The sequence below is a fragment of the Phyllostomus hastatus genome, unplaced genomic scaffold (genome assembly GCF_019186645.2).
Source record: "Phyllostomus hastatus isolate PE091 unplaced genomic scaffold, TTU_PhHast_1.1 phas_contig_283, whole genome shotgun sequence".
Classification (NCBI taxonomy): Eukaryota; Metazoa; Chordata; class Mammalia; order Chiroptera; family Phyllostomidae; genus Phyllostomus; species Phyllostomus hastatus.
Window position 1 is genome coordinate 15,931,047 of NW_025333833.1, and position 22,489 is coordinate 15,953,535.

At 43.4% G+C, this 22,489-nt stretch overlaps 1 protein-coding gene across 1 annotated transcript; it reads left to right on the plus strand.

Moving 5' to 3' along the window:
* The first annotated feature begins 13,218 nt into the window (after positions 1 to 13,218).
* Positions 13,219 to 19,039, plus strand: SPATA45 (spermatogenesis associated 45). The gene is made up of 2 exons (XM_045838374.1): positions 13,219 to 13,495; positions 19,020 to 19,039. Exons 1-2 carry the CDS (start codon positions 13,219 to 13,221, stop codon positions 19,037 to 19,039), a joined length of 297 nt encoding a protein of 98 aa, XP_045694330.1.
* Positions 19,040 to 22,489: the final 3,450 nt, after the last annotated feature.

A 22,489-nucleotide genomic window follows, 5' to 3' on the forward strand; every position in this document is an offset into this window, starting at 1 on the left:
CTCGTTCATTTATCAGCTGCATGACTTTGGACTACTCTGTGCCTTAGTTTCTACAACTGGAAAATGAGACAATATTCTTCACGAAAATAGTGTGGGAAATAAATGGCTAAAATGTCTAAAGCACTGCCCTGGCCAGTGTTGCTCAGTGCTTGTAGCCTGGTCCCACACACTGAGAGGCTGCAGGTTCTGCTTCTGGTCAGGGCACGTGCCTGGGTTGCAGTTTGGTCCTTGGGTAGGGACGCGTACAGGAGGACACTGATGGGTCCTTGGGTAGGGACGCGTACAGGAGGACACTGATGGGTGTTTCTCTCTCGCATCGATGTTTCTCTCTTTCTCCCTCCTCTCTCTTGAATCAATGAATATATCCTCAGGTGAGGATCAAAATATATACATATATGTAGCACTTAAGTGGTGCCTGCCTGACTTCTGACCTATAGTAACAGTCTGTAAATGCTACCGTAATCACTATTATGAACTCATATTTCCTCAAAGTCATATCTCATCCTCGTGTTATCTTAGAGTTGACCCCATCTTATCTATTCAAGCCTGCCTGGATTGTTCTGGAACTACTCCAAGCTTTTCAGACTGGATTTGTGATCGCAGAGCCTCTCCCTGCAGGTACTTCGTGGATGCCCCTGAAGGGCAGCGCGCGGTGGCGTACACTAACTACCCTTTATCTAACAAGAGGTGGATTCTTATCATTGGAGGTGGGCAGCCGTTGACTGGACCACCGTGAGACATCCCTAACAAGGGTGAGATGCCATCCGTGTTGGACCATGCGCGTGGTGAACAGGACTGTGCACGTGGTATCACAAAATTCCATGGAGGATCAAGATATGTGTGATCTAGAATGTCTTATGATTTTAATTTCTGTGATTTATAAAAAAGTAAAATTGGGGATTTTCAATGAAATTCCTAGAAAAAACTCATATGCCTATTGTAACTGAGTTCTGTAAAAGAAAGAATGGAGTAAGGAAAAGGGAAAACTCAGCAGCGTCTCTTGATAGTGTCATGCTAACCTGTTAGCCTTACCTCCTCTCTCCTGAAGCTTCAACGGTAGATATCTATTAACCAGGTTGGGCATAAATCATATAAATATCATATGTTTGGATGTATAACATAACACGAACCTTGATCTCTGCCAGCGAGGGCACTACCGGGGGCAGCACTTGGCAGGGAGTCAAGATGAGGTTGAGGTACACGTGGCATGCCGAGTCCGAGCGAGATTTGAGTAACAGTCCGGTGATACGAGATCTGAACGGCGCCCAGAAGTCAAGGTCCAAGAAGATATTAGGAGCGATGTGGCTGTTTCTGAGCAAAGGTTTTCTGCCATTTAAAAGCTGCAAACCAGAACACTGCCACTAGCTGTGAAATCCACATTTCATGGGGCAGGGAGTAAATTTTAACAGGCTTGCATTGAGTTTGCACCATTATTACCATGCCCTGTCCACCAGAACAGCCACTGTTGTACTCTGTGGAATGATTAAGTTGAGAATGAAGGGGTAGAGGAGGCTTAATCACTTTCAGGGTCTCTTTAAGAAACTGACATCAAAATTAAATTACAAAAATAGATATAAGGCCTCCAAAGAGACCCTGAAGCTTCACGTATATTAAATTGATGGTGAATCTGCATCTGCTTACCCCTCCCACCTATTGCAACTAATATCTTCATGGCCTGATTTGCACTAAAAAGGCTGTGCAACCTCTTTACATGTTCCCTGTTAGTCCAGTACTCTGGAGTTCACTTACTGAAACTGTGATGGAGGTATTGGGCGGATGAAAATAGACTCCCATCTCCTTCCCAAGCCCTGGCCAACCCAGAGCATCTCCTAAGGAGTCTTCAGGGTTGTATATGCTTAGAGTTGAGAGAATAAACAGCTCCTGAAAACTGCATTTAGAGGAAATGCCAGATGGAGCCAAGCCACAAGGAGAAATCGAGTTCCTAGTCCAAGGAGGTGTAGGCACCAAAGGAGAACACAGGCATGAAGCCCAGAAATCAGCTGAGAGAGACAGCGGGTCAGAAATGGAAGGGAGAGAGTGGAGAGGAGCAATTCCAGGCTTGGTGAGCAAACACTGGTGAGCTCATGGGTACATGCATGCGCACACACATCTCCCACACACACTTCAACGCATCCTGCCCATGGTGAAGATTATGGACCAAGGGCGAGCAGGTCCATGAAGCTTTGGGAGAGAAGGTGTTGGTGGTGAGGGCGTCTGGGGACTGAGTTGTAGCAAAGTGGAGTCAGTAATGAATATCACCTACTTCACTACTGAGCCTGGAGCTAGACAAGTCACTAACATTTAGGAGGGGTGACGGGAAACAAGAGAAAATAGGATCGCTTTCACATTGTTGGAGAAAAGAAGGAGGGCACTCTGGAGGGTGAGCAAATGCACATGGGTGGGAACTGAAATGGCATTTGGGGGAACTGGTCTGGCTACAGTGGAAGGAAGGCAGTTGGGGGCCAGATTGTGCAGCGCCTTGAGTTTCAAGTTAAGGAGCCTCAGTTTTATTCTCTAAACATGAAGGAACTACTGAAATTTGACCGGAGAAGTGTTACCAGACTAAAGAGGTCTGTTCAGCTGTGCACATTAAAGATCAATCAAAAGCAAACAAGAGCCCCGGCTGGTGTGGCTCACTGGGTTGGGTGGCGTTCTGAAAATGGGAGGGTCACTGGTTCAATTCCGGGTCAGGGCACAGGCCTGAGTTGTAGGCCAGGTCCCCGGCTGGGGCACGTGCGGGAGGCAACCAAATGATGTTTCTCTTGTACATGGGTGTTTCTCTCCCTCTCCTTCTCACTCCCCTCCCCTCTTTAAAAGTAAGTAAATAAAGTCTTTTTAAAAAAGCAAACAGGAGTTTACAGCAGAGAAAGTACAGGTTTACTAGTTGAGGAAATGGTGCCAAGCACAGAGTCACAGGTAAGCTGGTACTCAAAGGCCTAGCTCCGCAATGGCATCCCAGGGGATGGGTTATATAGGGGGAAATTATTAATCACAGTGGCTAAAGGAGCTGGGGTCGTGGGCTCTACTGACTGGTTGGGGCCCATCTTTGGTGCTTTCCAAAAGTCACTTCATTAACATTACAAAAGACACCATTATTCTCATCACAGGCAATTCCAAGGGTTTTAGAAGCTCTGTGCCAGAAACGGGTATGAAGACCAAATATGTATTTATTATTATAAGTCACAATGTTACATTAGTGTAGTAGTAGATAATTATCTATCATAGCAAGACTAATTCCTGATCTCCCAGGTTGGGAGTGTGATGTTTCTAATGCACTGACCTCCAGTCAGGACTGAAGGAGGCGGCACGGCTGAGCGTGCAGATTGGAGAGGGCGCGTACAGCAGGAGGACTGGCAGGGCAGAGGAGAAATCACACCCCCTTACCCACGCAGTGCCTCCAGTGCACGTTTGTCATGCGGTCTCCCTCGTGATCCACGAAGAAATGTCCCCCGTCTTCTCTCAACGTAGCCAAGTCCTACCCACCCTTTACGGCCCAGCTCAGCTCAGTTCCCACGTCCTTCCTAAGTCTGTCTCCATGCCTGCAGCCCTAGACCTCTCTCTGCTGACTGCGGTAACACCGTCAGAGACACTGCACTCTTCCCGGCAATGTTACTTAGCTTGTCCTTCGCCTATTTTATCCCTTACCTAGAACTGAAACCAGGAACTGGATCTTATCTTATTTTATAATGCCCTCAGTACCTAGAAAAGGTTTTCACTTGGCAACTCATGTCAGTCAGAGCCTCTTGCGTCCAATTCAGTAGATGCCTTTAGGTATCTTGTTTAATCCTCACACTGGCTCTGTACTGATTGGTATGGGCCCCAGTTTCCCGCTAAGGAAGCTGATACAAAAATCTTCCTCCAGGCTGCACTTGGAGAAGGAAGGACGGGGCCACGGCCCCTGGCCCTCAGGTGCCAGAGTTGTGGTCAACTGGTTAAGTCTCCACGTAAGCCTTTTGCATTATCTTGGAGTTTTGTCAAAAAACAAACAAAAAAATGAAAAAATACCTTTTTATCCTTAGCCACTGCCTTGCATTGGCCTCCAGGGTCACCCTGCCCCAGTGTTGTCTGAACTGCACGGTCGAGCTTCTCCTGTGGGCCATTCATGTAGTTCTTTAGGCAGTGGGTCTCCCTGGCACTGCAAACTGCCTCCCTTAACACCAGTCTTTCTCTATCACCGATTTCTGCGAAGAGATGAAGAAACTATGACTAATGAATTTCTAAAGGTTTTTTTAATAGCTGGAGACTCCCTTTTCTGAGCAAACAGATGTATGATTAAAATAATTCTCCAAGTAAAACATGAAGTTTTCATAAAATCAGTAAACATAGCTGTGATTTACTAGGCACCTACCACAAACCCGTAGGCTGTGGCCTCCACGGAAGCAGGTTCCCAGGTGTCCCAGTACCAGGACAGCCCCAGGCACAGGGTAGGTGCTCCCGAAATACCCGTCCGTGTCCTAAATGGCTACAGGTGTGACGTGAGGAGTTTTACATGCAGATCCCATTTACCTCTTCCTCCTCCCCACGCCCCACTACGCACACACGCACACACGTTCGTGAAATAGGCATCTCTGCCCACCTTACAGATCAAAGTGAAAACTGGTTTTAAAAGAGGTTGAGTACTTTACTCAAGGACGCATGGCTGCTAAGTGAATGATCTGCCTCTGAAAGTTCCCTTAACCAGGGTTCTATAAATAGAACGAAGTTGGAATGCCACAGCTAGAACATTCCATCACCACGGTAACGTCTCAGTGGGCCAGTCCACCCCAGTGGACTCCAGATAAGCTTTGGATTGCTGTCTGTGAAAGGTAATTTACAATAATCTACCTGTAGAAACAGTAACATATTTTCCTGTGTACACGAGTTCCCCCTTATCGGTGCTTTCACTTTTGTGGTTTCAGTTCACTCAGGGTCAGCCATGGTCTAAAACATTAAATAAAAATTTCCAGAGTCAGAGAACACATCCACATAAATTTTATTACTGTGTATTGTTATAGTTGTTCTCTTTTAATAGTTATTGTTGTTAATCTCTTATTGTGCCTAATTTATAAATTATGTTTTATCATAGGTATGTATGTATTGGGAAAAACCACAGTATACATAGGGTTCAGTACTGTCCAAAGTTTTGGGCATCCACTGGAGGTCCTGAATATACCCCTCAAGGTTAAGGAAGGGCTACTGTATACAACGGATTCTCGTGATCATAGTACTTACGTTGTATAAAGTTGTCCCAAATATTGAAGTGGCAAATACTAAACGTTTGGTTCCTGCCAGACACTTGTCAGCCAATCAATACATAACCTTGTTTTACACGTGTTTCTGTTTAAAGACACCTCATTCGTGTTGATTTAGGTGATTCATTAACACCTCCCTTAACCAGGGTTCTATAAATAGAGCAAAGGTGGAATGGCAGAGCTTTGTTGATTCCTTGACACCGCGACCTCACAGCCCACAGTATCATGTGTGACTTGTGCTTGAACAAAGCTCATCTAACACACACCTTCCCCACAAGACACACCACAGCCCTCTTGTACTCAGGAACACCGTGCAGCATGGCTCTGCCTGGAGGGCGTTCCAAACAGTGAACTCAACACGAAGCAACAAGGTGCAAAAACCGTGACGCTGAGCAGATGTGAAAAGTCCACTCATCTGCTGTCTGAGAACTGAAACGAGAGGCAGAACCTGCCTTGTTTGACCTCAGCTGGGAATGTGCCCTGTGGGGAGACTAAATTTGCCGTGGCTCTGTGCATGTCTGGGAACGGCCATGAAAGTGCCATGAGTATTGATTTTGGGGGAACAATGAAATTTTAGTGAGTAGGCACATTTGCAAAGATGGGGTCCATGAATAAGGAGGATGCATTGTATATACGTGCTTGATATTTTCAGAGTTCTTTTAAAAGCCATCCGTTAGGCACATGACTTATCTCCACTTAAGAGACTGTAAACCCGGGCGAATTAGCTGTAGAAATGGGCCTGTCCCTACGTCACACACAGAGTGACCTCTACACGGGCGCAGGGCCCCTGTGCTCAGAAGGGCCCCACGCTTGGTTTCAGGCTCTGCTGTCACTGCCTGGAAATTCTCAATGAGTTTTGAACAAGAGGCCCAGCACTTTTCGTTTGGCTCTGGGCCCTACAAATTATGTAGTTGGTGGAGGTCACACAGCAAGTAAACAGATTAATAACTAAGGGGACAAAAATATTTATTCAGTTGAACAAATCTTTTTTTCACAGTACCTAATTAATATATTAAAGTTGCCACTTAGTGAGGACTGGTGGTAATAATCTCCCACTATGTACTGATGTTAGTTCATCAAATCCTTACGGCACTTTTGTGTACCGTTGCCATTGAACATATAAGGAAACTGAGGCCAGAAGAAGGTGACTTAGCATTCTCATGGCTTAAATAGGAACCAAATGTTTTGGACTCCAACATCCATTCTCTTTCCATTAGACTCTTGCTCTGTCTAATTTTAGTTGGCTCTAGTATTCAGGTGCTTTGTAATAAGAGTTGGAGTTTTTTAAAAAGGGGTTTGAATTTTGTGATCTTCTGAGTGAACTTTTAACTAAGACACCTACATTTGCAATAAACTTATTTAATGGGCTTTTAACAAAATATAAATTAGCTAAAAGGTACATAAGAGACAATTACCTTGTTTTTCATTTGTACACCCCCCATCCCCAAGAGGGGATAAATAGTAAAAACGTTAAAGGAAATAGAATTCGAAAGTGTAATTTCTGCCCTGGCTGGGCAGCTCAGTTGTTTAGAGTGTTGTCCCCAGAAATACCAACATTGTAGCCAGGGTGCATGTGAGTTCAAGAAGCAACCGCCAAACACAAAAATAAGAGGAACAATAAATCTCTCTCTCTCATTTTCTCTCTGATCAGTAAGTTAAAAAAAAAAGTTTAGCCTTGGCTGGTATGGCTCAATGGATTGAGCGCCAGTCTGTGAACCAAAGGGTCACTGGTTCAGTTCCCAGTCAGGGCGGCCTGGGTTACAGGTCATGTCCCCAGCTGGGGGCGTGTGAGAGGCAACCAGTTGTTTCTGTTGCACATCAGTGTTCCTCTCCCTCTTTTTCTTCCTCCTTTCCCCTCCTTCTGAAAAGGAATAAAATCTTTAAAACAAACAAAAAAAGTTTAGCCCTGGCTGGTGTTGGTTGGAGCATCGTGCCGTAGCCAAAAGGTTTCAGGTTTGATTCCCAGCTGGGGACACATACCTTGGGTTGTGGGTTTGATCCCTGGTCCAGGTGCCTACGATCCCTGGTTCAGTAGTGTAAGGGCGGCAACCAATCGATGCCTCTCTCTCGCGTTGATGTTTCCCTCTCTCTCTTCCTCTCTCCCTTCCTCTCTCTCTGAAAGCAGTGAAAATATGTCCTCTGTTGAGGATAAAAATTTTTAATTTCTGGCAAATTAGCATCTTTATTAAAAGTTGAAATTAATGGCAAAAATGGGGTACTATATGTAGATTTATTTCATCCATATTTTCTTGTTTTCACTACAATAGGTTAAATAGCTAGTGATTGGAATAGAGTTAGCCTTATTGAGGCCAGTTTAAAGATTTTATTTATTTTCAGAGAGTGGAGAAAGGGAAGGAGAAAGAGAGAGAGAGAAACACCGATGTCAATGAGGAACATCTATAAACCTCTTGTAGGTGCCCCAACTGGGGACCTTACAGGCAACCCAGGCATGTGTCCTGACTGGGAATCCACCTCAGGACCTTCAGCAATGGAGCCACACCAGTGAGGGTGAGGCCAGTTTAATTCTTTAGTGTCGAGTGTAAAATATTTTGTTTTCCTTCAGTTTATTCTTACAAGATCCAACATAGAAAAGGTACCTTCTCTCTTCACTTCTATAACTGCCTTCCTACTATTGACTTGTCACTTGCATACAAAGAGAGCATTTTATGGTGAGTTGTACATTTTCTTTTATATTGTGAGCAAACATCATTAGATTTATATTTCAGGAAGGTCAATTGGTCAACTGCTTTTTATTGGGTTCCTAAATTACACTGAGCTCAGATTCCAAAAGTTATTGTAAAACATGTGATGCCTAAGCCCAGGGATTTTCCAGGGGAGACTGGAAACAGAAATATGAAATGAAAAATCTGTCATGGCAGCGATGGTAAAATTAAACTGCAATTCAGCATTTAAAAAATAGTTTGTTTTCTTCTCATGTCCTTTACCTTAAAAAAACACCTTTAATAAACAAAAGCTCATTTTAGTTCTGTCAAAATTCCCAGAAACAAAGTGAGTGTAGAAATGTTAAATCCTGTCTGAAATGCTGGACTAGAGGAAAACAGCTTTTCTTGTTTCTCCTAGTCCTAACATTTTGGGAGCAGAGTTAAGCTGAACCCCAGCCAGAAGCCCCGCCCAGCCAGCCCCTCAAGTAGGGAGCTGAGTTCCCGGGTGAGACCAGCCTGGATGAGTCAACCCCTCACTGAGCATGAGAATAAATGTTGATTGTTATGTGACTCAGCATCATTGTGGCGATAACGGCCCAAGACAATTCTGTACTGTCTTTCAGAAAATCCTAGTCTTCCGCGTGGATCTGGAAAGGGGGAGGGGAAAAGGCCCAGATTCCATTCTCCTTGAAAGCACTTCCTTTTTGTACGGGGACAACAATTTTCTGCAAGTATAAATACTCGTGAGATCCAGCTGTTAGCCAGAGAACTTTGAAAATATGCCTACTCTCCTCTTGTGTGGTTAGGGATGAAAACTGATGACTGGTGGGTTCCCTAAAACAAAGCGTGTTTGTGCCATTTTTGTCACTTCAATGTGTTTCAAAGTGTAGTGTTCCAAGAGCACAACCGAAACACTCTGACAATAATGGAAACTAATCAAATCAATTACTGTAAGTCCATGGGATAGATCACTACAGTCATTGAATATTACACCTTTTATTACTAGTGGCATGAAAAATTTTCACGATATAATTAATGCTGGGTGAACAGAAATCACGACTCATTAAATAATATACTTTTTAATTTAACAAGCTGCTCTGTTTTAGGCGATGCGCTAGGTGCTGATCGCAGTTTTATTTGAGACGGCTCTACTGAGATGTACCTGATTGACAACAAACAGCAAATGTTTAAAGTATAGAATTTGACAAGCTTTGACATATGCACACACCCATGAAACTAATGCCACAATCGAGATAAAGAACGTATTCATCACCCCAGAAAGTTTACTCCGGCCCCTTGGTAATCCCCGCCTGCAGCTGCTGTCCTCGGCCTCTCCCCGTTACCAGGCAACCACTGATCTGCCTTCTGTCGCTGTAGAGTAGTTCCCGTTTCCTAGGATTTTTTATAAATGGTATAGTTCAGTATATGTTCTTTTTTTGTCTGGCTTTTTTCACTCAGTATAATTATTTTGAGACTCGCCCATGTTATTGTGTGTATTATTAACACATTTCTTTTTTATAACTGAGCAGTATCCACTGTGTGGCTATACCACAATTTTTTATCCATTCAGGTGTTGATGGACTCTTGGGTTAGCGGAACTTTCGGGTTCATATGTATAAAGCTGTGGTGACCATGTGCCGGGTTTTGTATGTCCAAATCATTTCTTCATGCACTTGTATGGAGAATTTCACTTTTGTTGGGTACCTACCTAGGAGTGGACCAGGTGGTAATTGTATGTTTCACTTTTTGAGAAGCTGCCAAATCATCTTCTAAGGTGGTTATACATTTCACAATCTCGGCAGGCCACGGATGAGAGTTCCGGTTCCTGTATGTCTTCATCAGTACTTCATTTGCTCAGTCTCTTAAATGGCAGCCATTCGAGAGGTATGTAGTCATATCTCATTGCAGCATTGATTTACATTTCCCTGATGATAGATGATGCTGAGCATCTTTTTATGTGCTGACCTACCACCCATATAACTTCTTTAGTGCATTGAAAATATAATCTCTCTTAGCATAATGCTTCTAAGTGAAACAAGCCAGGCAGTGAAAGACAAATACCACATGATATCACCTTTAACAGGAACCTAAACAACAAAACAAAGAAACAAGCAAAATATAACCAAAGTCACTAAAATAGGGAACAGACTGACAGTGACCAGAGGGGAGAGAAGAGGAAATTTCAGGGGGGAATGGGTAGGGTTTAAAGGAACAAATTTAAAGGACACATGGACAAAAACTAGGGGTGGGGGGTAATGGAAGGGAAGTAGGGAGGGTTGGGTGGATGGGCTGGAATGGGAGTAAATGGGAGAAAACTGTACTTGAACAATGATTAAAATAAAATTTAAAAAAATAATAAAATAAAATTTAAATACAAAAAAAAGAAAATATAATCTCTCTGTCTCATGGCTTTTGTTTTTGCTTGTTGAAGAGTCAGGTTTTAGTCCAACTGCCTTTCTTTTTAAAAACAATTTTACTTATTCATTTGAGAGAGAGGAAGAGAGAGAGAAACATCGATTTGTTGTTTCGCTTATTTATGCATTCATTGGTTGATTCTTGTATGTGCCCTGACCATGTATTGAACCCACAACCTTGGGGTATTGACAAGAACTTCTAACCAACAAAGATGCGAGGCCAGGGCCTAACTGCCCCTCCTCTTATCCTCTGATTGACTGTAAGATTTTCCTTTTGTGTTTTTTTTTTCAAATTTCACTGTAATCTAAGTGTGGATTTTTAAAAAAACCCTGACTTGTTATTTGAGCTTCTTGAGTCTATGCACTGATGTCATGCGTCAGTTCTGGGTATTTCTCAAATGCTTTTCTAAATCTCACCCCGGCTTCATTCTTCTCCTTCGGACGTCCTGTCCCATGTAGGCTTGGCCTTCTCACTGTGTCTTCCACATGTTTCACTTTTCGTGGTTTCTGTCTTTTGGTCCTTCTGTGCTGCAGTCAGGACAATTACTTCTGATCGATCCTTCAGCTCCCCAGTTCTCTCTTCGTCCGAATCCACGTCTGCTGCTAAACCCAGACATTGAGTTTTACATTTATTTAAACACATTTTTTACTTCTAGAATTTCTTTTTGGTTTCTTGTTTCCTGAACGTAGTTGAAAGCTTGCTTTCTTATTTCTTTACGTGTAGTATGCGTAATTGTTTTATCATCTGTCTGATGCTTCTCATGTGTGTAGATTTCATGGGTTTGTTTCTTCTGTTCTCACTTCAGGATGCCGTATTTACTGGTGTGCTTGACTGGTTACCCTGGGCTGTGTGCTATCTGTCATCTTGGAAGAATTATTGGTGGGGATTCCTACAGGCCTAGGATGAAGTTCTTCTAGGAAAGATTTGAGTTTGCTTCTGTCAGGCATGTGGATTTATTCCCAGCGAGGAAACCCCTTTACCTAAATTTTAAGCTTGACGTTTCTTGTAACCACCTTGGTTGTGAATCTGGGCTGAAAATGCATGCAAGAGTTAGCTAGAGTTTATGACTTTTCATGGTGGGATGGGGAGTGAGTTTTCCCCCAGAGCTACACTTAGTGCTAAGCCAACACTCGCCTTTCCGTCTTGGTGATGAAAAGTGAGTTTATTCCTGGTTCACTCCTATCCTGAGGGGCTAACCCTTTGGGTCCCAGCTTAATATGGGAAAAGTCTTCTTTAAACTCCCCACTGTGCACAGGCTTTAGGCTTTGGTTTTTGTGTCCCGTCCTCAAGACTAGCAAACTAATTCTCTAACCCTTTGGGATCAGAAAATATCCTCAGGGCAAACACAGGTCCATCTCCCTCTCTGGGTTCTTGTCCTTGGCTTCCCTTCCCTTTTGGGCCTGACATTTCATTATCTCTTATAATTTCATTATTATCACATCTAAAAGTTTTTTTATTAAATGCTTTATTTTTTTTATTTTTTAAATTTATTTTTAGAGAGAGGGGAAGGGAAGGAGAAAGTGAGGAAGAGAAACATCTCACATGGCTCCCACGGGGGACCTGGCCTGCAGCCCAGGCATGTGCCCTGACTGGAAATTGAACTGGTGACCCTTTGGTTTGCAGCCCAAGCTCAATCCACTGAGCTACACCAGCCAGGGCTAAGTACTTTATTTTGATTGTTGATTGTTGTTCAAGTACAGTTGTCTGCTTTCCCCCACCCCTCCCCACTGCCCAGTCTTCCTCACCTCCCTCCCCTGTTTCCACCCCCCTTGTTTTTGTCCGTGTGTCCTTTATAGTTGTTCTGTAAACCCTTCACATTTTCCCTCTATTATCACATTTTAAAAAATATTTTTTCTCCAGAATTTGTAGTGGTTTTCACTAGGAGGTTTATCTAATAATCTAGTCTACCCTATATAGTCACTTAAATGGAAGTTATGTTCATCTATATAAAACATTAATGTGAGATAATTTTTTCATGTCTGAGATAGACTTTGTGTGTAGAATGGCCTATCTATAATTTCCTGGAATTTCAATAACAGCGATTTTTTAAAATTAAAACATTAAAAACCTTTCTGCCAACCTTTGAATTTAGTGATTCTTGTAGTCTATTTATAAATCAAGTTACTTTTGTATAAAGCACTATCACCTTTATTTTTGCTGAAATTCACCCAAGTGGAATAGACTGAACACCTCCAAGAAGTCAGTCCACTTATAAACTCAGCTAATTCAAAGCTTTTAAATATTTTAAACTTCCTTTGTAAATTTATTCTGATTTTTAAGCACTTCAAGTGCCTGAAAAGACAAAGTTATAGTCCTAACAAGCAAAATCTTCCCAAATACTTAACTTAACCACACTTATATATTTAACATTTTATGTTCTACTATAGTCAATTTAATGTCTTTTTCTGTACTTTTTAATAATCAAATTCCTTTGGATATTTATTGGGAAAGAAACACCCAAAATGTGAATTTGGTTGTCTCCAGATCAAAAGTGAATTAAGCTTTTCTACCTTATGCTTTTCTGTATTTTCTTAATTTTCTACGATAAGTATATACTGTTTTTCTAATCAGAAGAAACAACAAAACTTTCTAAAAGCAAGAATCAGTGCATAATATTTAAAAACCAAAATATATTCTTATACTACACCTTTTCTTTAACCTCTTCTTTCCCCTGAAGCAACATGAACAAACAGAAAGCCCTTAGCAAACAATAATGAACAATGGAGTGAGGTGTGGGGTTGGGGGGTTGTGCACAGCATTTGGGCGTACTGTGCAGGAGGAAAGAGAACAGGCTACTTAATACCTGATTGTGAACAGTAGTAGCTTCTGGATTGAGCAGGTAACTGATGGAAATTTTTTCATTTGTCTACAGGACACGAAAAGCACCTGATGATTAGTCTGTCCACATAATGCCATCTACAAAGAGAACCAGTGAAGTGATTGTAAAAGTTAGAGCCAGCAAACAACATCTCCTGAAGGAGATAAATGAAAGGCGTGAGTCCAACTGCCTGGTGGAAAGAGGCAATGAAGTCAGTTTATTGAGAGTTCAAAAGAGGCACTTCGATGAGGCCTCTAAGTCCTGTCTGTACACCCAGACCAAAGAAGCTGTTCCCGACAGTGGCAGGGGCTCCTGGATCAAACTGAGTGCCCTTGTTTACACAGAGAAAAGGCACTTTCCACCAAAAAGTAAGATGCTGTGGGTAGGATTCCTGCCCAGTCAACTGGAGGGATTTATACATAAAGTTAGCGAGAACTTTTGGAATGGATTTATAAATATTGTTCTGGGATAGCTTAAAGGCAATCTGTCTGAAGTTTAAAAGCATCCGTAAACTAGGCTAGTTGATGGAGGACCAAAGACCAAGAAGTCTCATTTTCTTGTGCGTACAGAATCCCCAGCACCTCCTCCAACAGGTTCTAGTTTGGGTCCCGGAGCCTGCATTCTCAGCAGGCTCAGGTGTGCCTGATGCTGACGGCCTGAGAACCGTATTTTTGGGAAAAGTTGTTATAGGTCATTACAGTAGACCACAAAAACTCAAGAGGTCTCCTATCTCACCAATTTCTGTTGCCTCTGCAAAAATTTCATGTGCAAAATTGAGATACAATGGAAATTATTTTGATGACAAATAGTAAGCAGAAGGCCCCCAGAAACAATAACGAAATATGGAGGGAGGTTGGGGTAGGGAGTGTGCAGTGGTGGCATTATTTTGCAGGAGGAAGGAGACAATGATATTTTTCTCATTTATTTAAAATAAAGAGTATAATTATACTAAATACAACCAACAAATGATTAAGGTAGCCCTGACTGGTGTGGTTCAGTAGATTGAGCTTTGGACTGTGAACCTAAAGGTCCTCAGTTCGATTCCCAGTCAGGGCACAAGCCTAGGTTGCGGGCCAGGTCCCCTTTTGGGAGCATGTGAGAGGCAACTGATCTATGTTTCTCTCCTTCTCTTTCTCCCTCCTTTCCCTTCTCTCTGAAAATAAATAAATAAATAGATAGATAAATAAAATCTTTTTTAAAAAAATGATTTAGGTAGATCAGAAACAAAAGAATCGCCATATTGGGGATTTAGCTTCTTTGATGAGGGGCTGTGACTTCACATTTGCCCGGTGTTCCTAGTACGTGGTGTTGAGAGGATGAAACCGTATGGCCTGGAAAGGTGAGCATCTCCTTTGTGTTCCACAGTTAATCTACAATAGTCCTGAATTTATTTTACATTAAAATGTAACTCTCTTACAAGGAGGAATGCCTTCAGTGTTCCTAATTTTAAGTGTTAAGCTTATTCTGGTTGAATCACTCAGAGCCAGAGGAGTTCAATCATAGCTAGTAAGTTAGTTCTCATAAGTTTGATAGTGAAAAGTAAAATCCACCTCCTACGATCAACATAGTCAACACAGTTTACCGCTTTGCTTAAATGCTCGTGGTTTTCTACGAAACAGAGTCTAACAAATATAATTTCCACAACCAACATCAGTGATATCAAGGTTATAAGCCAACAGTTCTGGAACATTAAAATAAACCTTTAAATATTGCAGAAAAGCTCTTTGTTCCCTTTATGTGAACAGACTTAAACAGAAACGCAACTTTATGATGACAAGATGTAGAATAAATACAGACCTGATTTAAACGTAAAGGTACCATATTTTTTGGACTATAAGACGCACTCCCCGGCCCCCAATTTGGGAGGAATAATGGTTGTTAATGCTGCTGTGGAGTTCTGTTTATATTTACATTGGTGAAATATTATTTATGTTATTAAATATTTTACCACATTTTTTCCTTCAAAAATTTTTGTCCCTATTTTCCTCCTCTAAAACCTAGTTGCATCTTATGGTCTGAAAAATATGGTAATTGGTATGTGAATGCATGTTCTTTGTTTAATTAGTCTAAACTAGTAGTTTTTAAAGGGTGGTCTGCACACCTCAGGGTATTCAAATCTTTTTCAGGGGTCTATGAGGTTAAAGCTATTTTCATAATGAGGCAGGATGGTTAGATGGTAGGAGCATTATTCTTTCTACTGAAAAATATTTGTTTGTTTGTTTGTTTGTGTTTTTAGAGAGAGGGGAAGGGAGCGAGAAGAGAGGGAGAGAAACATCGATCAGTTGCCTCTCATAGGTGCCCTGACCGGGACCGAACCCACAACCCAGGCATGTGCCCTGGCCGGGAGTCAAACTGGTGACCTTTAGATTTGCAGGACAACGCCCAACCAACTGAGCCAGGCTGATGGGGGCGTATGTTAGGAGAAGTTTTTTGACAAGTGGGAAAAGGGAAACTGAGGAAAATGGTTAAACAAATAAGGTCAAACAGGTCAAACAATTTACTGCCAGCGAGCACAGGGCAAGATCTTACCTTCCCTACCAAGGACACTTGAGAGGGAATAGTTTATACTTCTCCTCCCCAACCAGGAACTAAGTGGTCCCTGGTCAGGGAGACAGATGGATAACAGAGACCCAGTTAGCTCCATTAGTGCCGGCAAACCCAAGGATGGATGAAGTCAAGGGAATGAATAACCAGAAACCCAATCAGAGTCAAACAAATGCTAGATGGAGGCAAAGCTGGTCCCTCTATGCACTCATTTTGGTACATCGACGTATTAAAGAACACACCTGGAAAACCGATGAATATGCTGCTAAAACCCTCCCCTGAGCACTGCAAAAGAGCAGTGACAGCCCTCAGGACAAAGGACGCCAGCGCTGGGCGCCCTCTGGAGTGTGGCACGCCTTATCTCAGGTGTGAACTTCTAATTTTCTTTCTCCTAAACTCTCACCGTCCCCAGTTTTAACAAATACACGGTTTTTTTTTTTTTTGCTTTTTTGATTTGGAGAGCACATTTTCAAAGCTGGGGACACTGACAGGAGGAAGCGTTTAGGATAGGAGAAGCAACAGAAGAGACCCCAGGCGGGGCAGCTTTGGCTCTCTAAGAATGTTAGAGGAAAGAAATGAGCCTAGATCAGGCTGCTTTCACTCATTGCAAAGTCAGAGAAAAGGGGCCTTGGAGACAGCTTCAGGGGGTTAGCTGCCCATTGCTCCCCCGGTTGTAAGTCTCATGGGGACCCTTAGAGTTTAGGAGATGCACGCCTGAGAGGGAAGAAAGGTGGACGTGCTCCCAGGAGAGACAGAGAGCCAGGAAATAGAGTCTTAAAAATCACCTGGACTTGTGTTGTAAGATCTTTCCTACACAAAGCCGAGAACCCACACGCTACTGGCTGGGCTGGGGGAGACTCGGCCCGGTCCCCATCTGGTGCTGGTAATGATACTGAAATGTTATTAGTCATATTTACTCTCACGACCTCATGGGAGTAAAATGGGGTTTTCCAGAAGCAGCAAGACGTGCAACGACACCACTACCCTGACCACTAATGAGTGTACACGTATATTCTCGAGTTTCAAATCTTTTCTTAGTACTGATTTCTTAGTACTGAAAAAGACAACACACATGAACAGAAGCTTGATAAGGCCCTCAACCATTTTCAAGAGTAGGATGGACCCTGAGACCAACACGCTTGAAAACCAATCATCGAAACAAATGGTCTGTGTTTCTTTTGACCTGGGGCTGTGTATTCACAAACTTATGAACATTTCTCCCCCGTGATTTCCTCATTAGTCTGTACTTGAAACTCACGGTCTTTGGTTTCCACTTTAATTCTAATCAGGGATTTTTAGAAAGGGGATATTGGGGCTCATTTTCTTTTTATTTCCACAAGAGAAAAGTACCTGGGTATTAGAAAAGGGTGGTAACTTTTTTTTTTTGAGTGTCTTCTTTATTTTGAATACTGTTAAGGCTTGAAAAAGTCAACAATGACACATTTCTGTTCCTGAGTTTACATCAATTGAGAGATAGGTGGAGGTAAAGATTCTTGGTTTGTTATTAGAATATATATCTGTTATATATTGGAGGACTGGCTTCAAGGCAGCCAAAGGCGAACTCTCCCTGAAAGAGAACTTAGCCCAATCCAAACCAGAAGTTTGGGCCTGCCACACTACACTAAGAGGTGACGGAGTACCCCCTCCCCCAGGAGGCCGGGAGATGCGAAGAGACACCCCTCCTGCGTAAAACAAGGAGATGGGACATTGCCTCTAACATTTGATGAGCATGTTACTCTAGTAGGCCCTCAATTAGTATGCAATTCATCAAATGATAAACACCATGACTATAAAACAACACCCTCTTCATACCAGAGGGCCCCCTCCTGTCCTCTGGATGCTGAAGACCTCCAGAGTGCAACACTGGGCCCCTTCTCACCTGCACGTCGGTCCTTCTCGGCCGAGGCCGGCTGCAGGCCCCAGGCCTGTGGCAGCACTCACAGTCTCGTCTCTGCTCTGCTGACTCCCGCGTTTCCACTTCTGCCCTGACCTTTCTCTCGAGCTCGGGACACATCTGCCTGATGGCACATAGCGGAGTGTCGCCAATCCTCGATGTTATCTCAAAGATGCCATTGCCAAAACAGAAAGTCTCTGTCTTCACCCACCGACACACGTATTCACCCTTGACCCCTCCTTGGCTCAGAAAATGGCCAGATACCCAGGAGCACCCTTGACTCTCCTCTCTGTCTCACACCCCGCCTCCCATCTGTCAGGAAGTTCTGTCAACCCTCCTATCAGAATCAGTCCTGAATCTGACCACCGGTGCCACCCAGACCCAGTCCACGGTCGTCTCTCTCCCAGAGTACAGCGGGGACCTCACAACTGTCCCCGGGCCTCCCACAGTTAGTTCTTCACAGAACAGCCCCAGCGATCTTTTCCAAACGTGTATTAGATACACCACTCGATGCTTAAAATGCACCCGTGGTTTCTCATCGCACTGAGGGAAAAAAACCACTGCTCCTCCCGTGTGCTTATCTTTTCAGCTTCATCTCTTCTCCTCTCCCTGGCCTCATCCCACTTGGCCTTGAGGGTTTCCTTCCAGTTCCTGGGATATTATCACCCTGGTTCCCACCTCGGGGGCTTGGCACATGCTGTTCCCTCTGCCCAGGGCGTGCTCTCTCTCTCTCTCTCCCTTTCCCACGCTTTATGCAGATCTTTGTTCAAAAGCCAATTCATGGATATCACTCTCTCTAAATAGAACTTCCCAACACCCTACAACCCCTTGCCAGGCTCTCCCTTCACTCTCCCCCTTGCAGATGTGAACCCCCAGGGGGGGCAGTCTTAAAGACGCTAGCCTTAAAAACAGAAAGCCTGAGTATCTTAGCTCGGGCTGCTGTAAAAAATGACCATACACTGGTGGTTTAAACAGTAAGTTTATGTCTCACAGGTCTGAGCATGGAAGTCCGAGGTCAGAGGGTCAGGTCAGCTTCTAGGTGCTCACCTTCTTCCTGGTTTATGTAGAGGGCTGGCTGTGTTCTTGCTGTGTCCTCTCACAAGCAGAAAGAGCTGGCTAGTTCTCAGGCCCCTTCTTACAAGGGCACTACTCCCATTCGTGAGGGCTCCACCCTCATCACCCAATTCCCTCCCAAAGGCCCCACCTCCTAACACCATCAGACTGGGATCAAGGGCTCAACATGGGGATCTGCGGGGGACACAAACATTCAGTCCATTGTGCTTGGGTTCATGTTCTGGGTCCGTCTTTGCCTCATCTCCTGCCTTCGGTCACTCAGTGTTCCTAAACCTCGCTTTCCGTAACTGTGAAACAGTACCCACCCTCTCTGCCCCAGGGTTATTTTCAAATCTATGACATGCATTGTAAGTTATATAACGAGTACTTTTTTTTTCCAGATCATGCCATATTTGGATAAAGTACATCTCCAGAGACACAGAAAATACCATCTCTTTGATCCTTCCTCAGCAGCTATCTAAACTATTTACAAATATCAATTATAAAAGAAGCCAAAATTATTTGCTAGATCACCAAGAAAACATTTTGTTTAGTCACAAAAAAAATGTATTATATCTTCATTCATTCTCTTCAATCAGTTAGATATTTTGAAGGGATGACTTGAGTTATTAAAGATACTTTCAAAGGTGTATTACCTAAAATTTCACTTTACAGCGATGTTCTCTTTATTAATCTAAAATGTTTAGTCTGTTTGTTTCTATAAATCAGTGCTGACCAGTCACACCAATCAATTAGAAGGTTAAAGTTCTCAAATTAACAGCTTGCTTCTAAACACTTAATTGCAGTAACTCTGATAGAGCTGTGATTTTGGTAATTTGAATAAGTACATACTTGAGAGAGTAATAAGGTGCCTATGAATGGAACTTCTTGTTATATCCTTTTGCCCATCCCCAAAGCGGCATTGCTAGGATTACCTTGTGACCAAATCCTGTTTGGCTACTATCACCTCTGTCCTTCCTTCTTGGGTGGTGGAGTAATTTTCAGATTTTTAACCTGGCTTGTGTTCCTCTTTTCAGTTTGAGTTAATAGCCTATTTATTCCACATGGCAAGCTGAGTACTACTTGGCCTAGAACCAGCTCCTTCTTTGCATTTGTCTTTACATCAGGGCAATATTCACCTTTCATTTGGTTGCCCTTCCCTTCATAGAAAGCACAGATTCACGAGCCAATGCATATTAATACTATAAGACACATGGATCAGTCAACTGGCCTAAAACCCTATCTCAGCTAGAAATGCACCAGGGCACACCGGCCATGAGGGTATATATAAAAAACAGGCCAGACCCAAAGTTAATTTTTTGCTTCTCAAAAATAAAAATTAAAAAATCTAGTGTCAGGAGCTATGAAGGGTTAGCCTGCCCCAGTTTCATGGCTGTTGGCAGAAGACAAGAGGCTCTTGGTTCAGAAGCAAAGGACGCGATTCCTCAGAGCACAGCAAGCAGCACCAGCCTCCTGTTCCGACTGCTTCCCTCTGCCCTCCTGCCAAACGGTGGGGAGCCGGCCAGACCCAGGCACACGCACAGAGGTGTTGCCTCCCAGCTGAAGGCCTCTGAGCTGAAGAGCCCCAGCCTCTGCCTGGAAGAAGCCATTATCTTCATTACATCGGACAATAAATACACCTGCCCTCTGCTTCAGGGGGAGACATGATTCTGTCCTCCAAGGCCCTTGGCTACACAAACATCCTTGAAGAGACATAATCTGGGACTAAAGCTGTACACACAGAAACATGAGAGACCTGTGGAGAATTCTCTCCCAGAACTTAGCAGCTCACATAAAGACTATCGAATACGGCATCCTTTCTCTAGCTCCATCTAAGATGAATCCTAGGGAATAAACACATAGTAAGTGTCGGGTTTTGTACAACACAATGAACAACCTTCTAATCTCATTTCTTGATAATCCTCTCCTACCTCCTCCCCAGGGAACCTTTCTCTGGTTTTATGGAACTACTGTGATTCTCTGCTTTGTTCTCTTTCCCCCTTTACCTGGCTAACATTAGTTTATTGATTGATTGATTTGAGAGAGAGAGAGAGGAAGGGAGAGGCAGAGAGAGAGAGAGGGCGGGATCGATTTGTTGTTCTATTTATTTCTGCCTTCATTGGTTGATTCTTGCATGTGTCCTGACTGGTGATCGAACCCACAACCTTGGTGTATTGGGACATTTCTCCAACTCACTGAGCTACCCATCCAGGGCTAACTTTAGTTTAAATACCATCTTCTCCTGGAAGCTTTTCCTTCCTTGTCCCCTTTCCCTTAGTTAGGTGTTTCTGCTTTGTCCTCCTCACTACACCTTATAACAGCCTTGGGCTAAAATTGGAAACGAAAAAATCCTAAAACTGTGTATTTTGGACTCTGACCCCTACCTGAAATCACATTAGGTCCAGACGCCTCTCCACCCCTCCCTGGAGTGTTTCAGATCTGCGGATGCATGCGTTCCCCCAGGGAACACAGGGGGATGGGCAGGCGGGCATTGTGTTCCATTTTTGCTCTGGCTCCCTGGAGAGCTGTCTGAGGGTGAGATCCCAAGTCAAGACCACGAAAGCCTGTGCAGGAAGGCTCCCTGTGGCACCCCTGGTACTCAGAACTAAGACTTCAGCATGGCCTGCCATTGCTGCTGAAGCTACCAACCTCCAGTGCCTCGTCCCCAAGAGGGTCTTGCAGGCTATGGCGGGGGGTGGGGTGGGGTGGTGCTGCATTTCTTTGCCGGCATGGAAGATGGGTCCAAAAGGACAATCCAGGAAGAGTGGAAGATGAGCTCTGTCTCGTAAGGAGAGAGATTCCTCAAACACAGGAAAAGTGAAGGAAAAGACTAAAAAATGTTTGCTGCAGTATATCCTTTGGGACGCCCCCAATTGACACATATTCCTCTTGCCATAAGGAGGTCTCTTTAAGATGCTTTCACTACAGCGATCACCATCTGCGGTGGACTGCCAGCATCTCATCCCTTAAAATTAACTCGTATTTTCTTGCCTGGAAAGCTATCCAGGCTCTATAACAAGTCCCAGATTTCCTTCTCTTCCTCCCTTCTTTTTTAATTTCCCCTAATGGTCTCTTTGTGACAATTACGTCAGGCTATTAATTTCCTCATCAAGCCTGGTTCTTAAAGATGCAAACAACAGAAGCTAAATTTGGCAAATTTAAGAAGTAAATGAATTTACTGAAAGATAGTGGATAGTTCACAAAATCTCCAAGAGGGTGGAAAAACCAAATTCATGCCACCGAACCAAAAACATAAAGACTCTGCTGCCACAGCCACTGGGTGCAGACCCCGCACCTAACACTGCCAACCTCACCACGTTGCCATGATGCCCACCCTTAACCAGAATGGAGGCAGCACAGTCCTGGTTTCCTCACGTGAGTAACTTCATTCAAAACCCAGGGTGGCTACAGCTGGCTAGTCCAACTGGTTGGAGCATCATCCTGATATACCAAGTTTGCGAGTTCGATCCCTGGTCAGGGCACACACAGGAATCAGCCGATAAATGCATAAATAGGTGGAACAAAGCAATATTTCTCTCTCTCTCTCAAAGCAATCAATAAAAATTATTCTAAGGTGGGTCATATTATCAGTGCCCTGGTTGCAAAAAAGGCTAGAAAATGATACCTGGTATTTTCAGCTTCTATAGTAGAAATGGGCTGTGTAATAAGGTGAGGGATTCACCAAAGAAAGGAAATCATATATTTGTGATGGTCAAAAAAGATGGTCAGATGTCCATTCAATCTTGAGACACCCCCTCCTGTTTCTGTTGCTTCCCTCGGTTATTGCCTGTTCAGTCAAGTTCAGAGTTCTTGATTTGCAATGCCCTAAAGATGGCTGTGAAGGATGTTGCTTAAGCTAACGTAGAGATTG

Excerpts from the sequence above, each read along its gene's own strand:
- SPATA45 (XM_045838374.1), top strand. The coding sequence starts at position 13,219 with ATGCCATCTACAAAGAGAACCAGTGAAGTGATTGTAAAAGTTAGAGCC. Across the intron at positions 13,496-19,019 it reads AAGGCACTTTCCACCAAAAA|ATCATGCCATATTTGGATAA; the intron begins GTAAGATGCTGT and ends TTTTTTTTCCAG.